At 35.9% G+C, this 5,333-nt stretch overlaps 1 protein-coding gene across 1 annotated transcript in view; it reads right to left on the bottom strand.

The window, feature by feature from the left end:
* LOC107675960 (uncharacterized) overlaps positions 1 to 5,333 on the bottom strand; it is a 19,292-nt gene that overhangs the window by 2,020 nt on the left and 11,939 nt on the right. The window contains exons 2-5 of the mRNA XM_016470462.1: positions 1,192 to 1,423; positions 854 to 899; positions 662 to 760; positions 480 to 484 (exon numbers count right to left, since the gene is read on the bottom strand). Coding sequence (XP_016325948.1) covers positions 480 to 484; positions 662 to 760; positions 854 to 899; positions 1,192 to 1,423 — 382 coding nt within the window. The remainder of the gene's footprint in view (positions 1 to 479; positions 485 to 661; positions 761 to 853; positions 900 to 1,191; positions 1,424 to 5,333) is intronic.

The following is a 5,333-nucleotide window of genomic DNA, read 5'->3' as shown; positions in this document are numbered from 1 at the left end:
TTTTTTAATATACTTTAAAATATAATGTATTTCTGTGATCAAAGCTGAATTTTCTCCAGCCATTACTCCAGTCTTCAGTGTCACATGATCCTTCAGAAATCATTCTAATATGCTGATTTGATACTCTGTTATTATCAGTGTTGGAAATGGTTGTGCTGCTTAATATTTTCTTGTAATCTCTGATCATTTTTTTCTGGATTCATTAAGGAACTAAAAAGATTTGGAATGACATGAGGGCGAGTAAATTATGACAATTTTCATTTTTGGTTGAAGTATCCCTTTAAAGGAACACAATCCCTTTGGGAACACAAATTATGATAATTTTTGGATGTAATCCGAGAGCTCTCTGACCTTCCATAGACAGCAAGGGTACTACTACGGCGAAGGCACAGAAATGTAGTAAGGACATTGTTAAAATGGTCCATGGACTATTTTAACGATGTCCTTACTATGTTTTTGTGCCTTGACTGTGGTAGGACCCTTGCTGTCTATGAAGGGTCAGAGAGCTTTCAGATTTCATCAACAATATTTTAATTTGTGTTCCGAAGATGAGCAAAGGTCTTACATGTTTGAAACGACATGAGTGTGAGTAAATAATGACAGTTTTTATTTTTGGGTGAAAACAAACGTGTGTACTTTTATCTTTATTACTCCATACCACAACTGGGAAGCCAGGGAAGCCATATCTTTCCACAGACTCTTGGAAGAAGGTCAGCGCAGTCAATGCTGAATTGGGGCCAAGGTAGCCAAGGTACATTATCTGTAGAATTAGAAATAGCGTTGTTAGTTCTATTTATCTGGTACATTAACAATTCCAATGTTGCGTTATACTGTACAACAAAAACAAAATCACCTTACGTGAAAAGCCATCCACCCCTCCAAACAAGACAATGTTATACCTGAAACCAAAGGCATTAGATTAGTGTTCTCAATTCTGGCCCTCGAGATCCACTCTATAGCAGAGTTTACCTCCAATCTTGATTGACTCACCTACCTATTATTTTCTAGTAATCCTAGTGAAGACCTTGATTAGCTTGTTCACATGTGTTTGACTAGGGTTGGAGCTTAACTTTGCAGGAAAATAGACCTCAAGGGCCAGAGTTTGAGAACCGCTACATCAGACAGAAGTTTCCATCTTAAGACAATACTGTTAAAATTAATATGTTGAGTAACAACAACATATAAACTTACCTTATCAATTTGTGATTGGTGTCTATGTGCATCATAGATCTGGGCCCTGGGACTGAATACCTCCTCCGGACAACACAACCCAGCTCTGTCATCCTGGATAAAACTCCTAGTGTGTCTACTCGATGCAGCGATGCCCTCACTCGCTCATATTGTACCTTGTGACCTTCAGCTTTTAAAGCTCCCTTTACCATCCTGTATCCAGAATTTGGCATTCGTGACGGATATTTGCAGTCTAAGAATTCAGAACAAAAAAATCTGTTGTTTGAAAATACATGTCTATAAAACTCTGCCTTAAAAAAAATCATTTGTGTTAAATTTCAAATGTTAAATATTCAAGTAAAAAAAAATCAAATTTAAAATCAAAATCAAATTCAAAACGATTTTAAATCCCACATAATATTCAGTTTTGTTAAATAACACTTGTCAATAATTCAAATTTAACACAATTCAAATTCAAATTGTTTTGTCATAAAATTTAGCGACGGTCGGGTCGGGAAGAAAAGTATTCTAAGCGGACAGCGGTGACCAACGAATGAATATATAGCAGGAGCGGGTGGGTGCGGAATAGAATCTTGCGGGAGCGACCGGGAGCGGGACTAAAAAAACAGCAGACCTCTACTTCTAACATTGCATGCAAAAACTAACTCTAGCTGTAAATGAAGCTTTGCAGCATATGCATTCTTTGAATTGAAGTTTTACAGCATATGCATGCGTTCAAGCATGAACTAGCTCAGCTCAACTTACTACATCATATGCATTATATTTATTGCATGCATGGACTAAATCAACTCAACTAACTAGAGCATATGCATTGCATGCATGAACCTCAACTAGTAAATACAGAATATGCATTGCATTGCGTGCATGATCAGACTCAACTCAAGTAAATACAGCATATGAAATATTTTAATTGCATGGATAAACTAGCTATAGCTTGAAAAGACGTTTTACAGCATATACATGCTTTGTATGCAAGCTTTACAGCGTATGCATGCTTTGTAATGCTTAGAAACACTAACATTCTCTTTCTGTGCATAGAAGGTCTAACATATTCTTGTTATGCATGAAGCCTCTAACATTGGAGAACAAGGTACGTGCAGAAAAATTAAGAAATTATTTCAAATGAAAGAACCTCCGTTAGAACGTGAAAGCATATGCATGCTTTGTATTGCATGCATGAACTATCTGAACTCAAGCAACTGCAGCATATGCACGCTTTGTTTTGCATGCATAACTCTCACCGGAAAAGATTTACAACATCTCAACTCAACTAACTACAGCATATGCATGAGTTGCATTGCATGCATGAACTAGCTCAACTCAAGTAAATACAGCATATGCATGCATGAACTAACTCAACTCTAGGAAAGAGAGCATATGCATTGCATTGCATGCATGAACTAATTCAACTCAAATAAATACAGCGTCTGCATGCATTGTATTGCATGCATGAACTAACTTTAGCAGGAAAAGAAGCTTTACAGCATATGCATGCTTTGTATTGAAACTTTACATCATATGAATGCTCTGTTTTACATGCATTAACTATCTCAACTCAACTAACTACAGCATATGAATGCTTGGTGATGCTTAGAAACACTAACATTGCATTTCTGTTCATAAAAGCTCTAACATATTTTTGTTATGCATGAAGCCTCTAACAGCTGAGAGCAATGTACAAGTATTGAAATTAAGAACGTGTTTCAAATGTAACAAACACCTTTAGAAAGTGCAAGCTGAACATCTAACATTGCATGCATGAAAAACTCAACTCTAGTAAAGAGAGCATATGCATTGCATTGCATGCATGAACTATCTCAACTCAAGTAAATACAACATTCTTTGAATTGAAGTTGTACACAATATACATGCTTTGTATTGCATGCATGAACTAACCATTGCTTGAAAAGAAGCTTTACAGCATATGTAAGCTTTATAGTCGAGCTTTACAGGAGATGCATGCTTTGTAATGCTAGGAAACACTAACATTCCCTTTCAGTGCATAGCAGCTCGAGCATATTCTTGTTATGCATCAAACCTCTAACTCCTGAGAACAATGTATATGCATTGAAATTAAGAACTTCTTTCGAATGTAAGAAACACCTTTACGATGTGCAAGCTGTACTTCTAACATTGAATGCATGAACTAACTTTAGCTGGAAACGAAGCCTTACAGAGTATGCATTCTTTGAATTGAAGTTTTACAGTGGAATGAAATGAAACATTCCATTTCTGTGCATAAAAGCTCTAACATATTTTGTTATGCATGAAACCACTACAACACAACAACGTGTTTCAAATCTAACAAACACCTTTAGAAAGTGGAAGCTGTACATCTAACACTGCATATATGAACTAACTTTAGCTGGAAATAGAGCTTTACACTAACATTGCATACATTCTTTGAATTTAAGCTTTACAGCATATGCATGCTTTGTATTACATCCAGGAACTATCTCAACTCAAATAAGTACAGCATATGAAAGCTTTGTTTTGCATGCATGAAATAACTCTAACAGAAAAAAGATTTACAACATATACATTCTTTGAGAATTGAAGTTTTACACAATATGCATGCTTTGTAATGCATGCATGAACTATCTAAACTCAACTAACTACAGCAGATGCCTGCTTTGCATTGAGTGCATGAACTAACTCACTTCAAGTAAATACAGCATATGCATGCTTTGTATTGCATGCATGACCTAACCATCTCTGGAAAAGAAGCATTACAGCATATGCATGCTTTGTAGTCGAGCTTTACAGCAGATACATGCTTTGTAATGCTAGGAAACACTAACATTCCCTTTCAGTGCATTGCAGCTCGAACATATTCTTGTTATGCATCAAACCTCTAACACCTGAGAACAATGTATATGCATTGAAATTGAGAACTTTTTTCGAATGTAAGAAACATCTTTACAAAGTGCAAGCTGTACTTCTAACATGCCTGAACTAACTTTATCTGGAAATGAAGATTTACAGCGTATGCATTCTTTGAACTGAAATTTTACAGAATATGTATGCTTTGTATTGAAACGTTACACCATATGCATGTTTTATTTTGCATGCATGGAATAATTCTCACTGCAAAATAAGTTTTACTGTATATGCACTCTTTGAATTGAAGTTTAACACAATATGCATGCATTGTATTGAAGCTTTACAGCATATGTATGCTTTGTGTTGCATGCATGAAATACCTCTGACTGGAAAAGAAGATTTACAACATATGCATTGTTTGAATTGAAGTTTTACACAATATGCATGCTTTGTATTGCAAGCATGAACTATCTCAACTCAACTAACTACAGCATATGCATGCTATTGCACTGCATGCATGAACAAACTCAACTCTAGTAAAGACAGCGTATGCATTGCATTGCATGCATGAACTAACTCAGCTCAAATAAATACAGCGGATGCAATCTTTGAATTGAAGTTTGTATTGCATGCATGAACTAATCATTGTTGGAAAAGACGCTTTACAGCATATGCAAGCTTTATAATCCAGCTTTACAGCAGATGCATGCGTTGTAATGCTAGGAAACACTAACATTCCCTTTCAGTGCATTGCAGCTCGAACATATTCTTGTTATGCATCAAACCTCTAACACCTGAGAACAATGTAGAACAAAGGAGACATGCAAAATGTGCAGTGTTGGGGGGCCTCCAGGACCGTGGTTGGGAACCACTGAACTACTGCATATACCTGCTTTGTATTGAGTGCATGAACAAACTCACCTCAAGTAAATACAGCATTTGCATGCTTTGTAGTCGAGCTTTACAGCAGATGCATGCTTTGTAATGCTAGGACTAACATTTCCTTTCAGTGCATAGCAGCACGAACATATTCTTGTTATGCATCAAACTTCTAACAACTGAGAACAATGTATATGCATTGAAATTGAGAACTTCTTTCGAATGCAAGAAACATCTTTACAAAGTGCAAGCTGTACTTCTAACATGCATGAACTAACTTTATCGGGAAATTAAGCTTTACAGAGTATGCATTCTTTGAATTGAAGCTTTACTTTACTTACTTTACTTTTAGTCGTTTGGCAGAGGCTTTTATCCAAAGCGACTTACAAATAAGAAAAAGTAATTAAAACTAAAAGCTAAAACTCTATAAATACTATATA

The sequence above is a fragment of the Sinocyclocheilus anshuiensis genome, unplaced genomic scaffold, assembly GCF_001515605.1.
Source record: "Sinocyclocheilus anshuiensis isolate Anshui unplaced genomic scaffold, SAMN03320099.WGS_v1.1 scaffold2698, whole genome shotgun sequence".
Lineage (NCBI taxonomy): Eukaryota > Metazoa > Chordata > Actinopteri > Cypriniformes > Cyprinidae > Sinocyclocheilus > Sinocyclocheilus anshuiensis.
The sequence above is the reverse complement of the archived record's forward strand: the minus strand, read 5'-3'. Positions and strand labels throughout refer to the sequence as shown.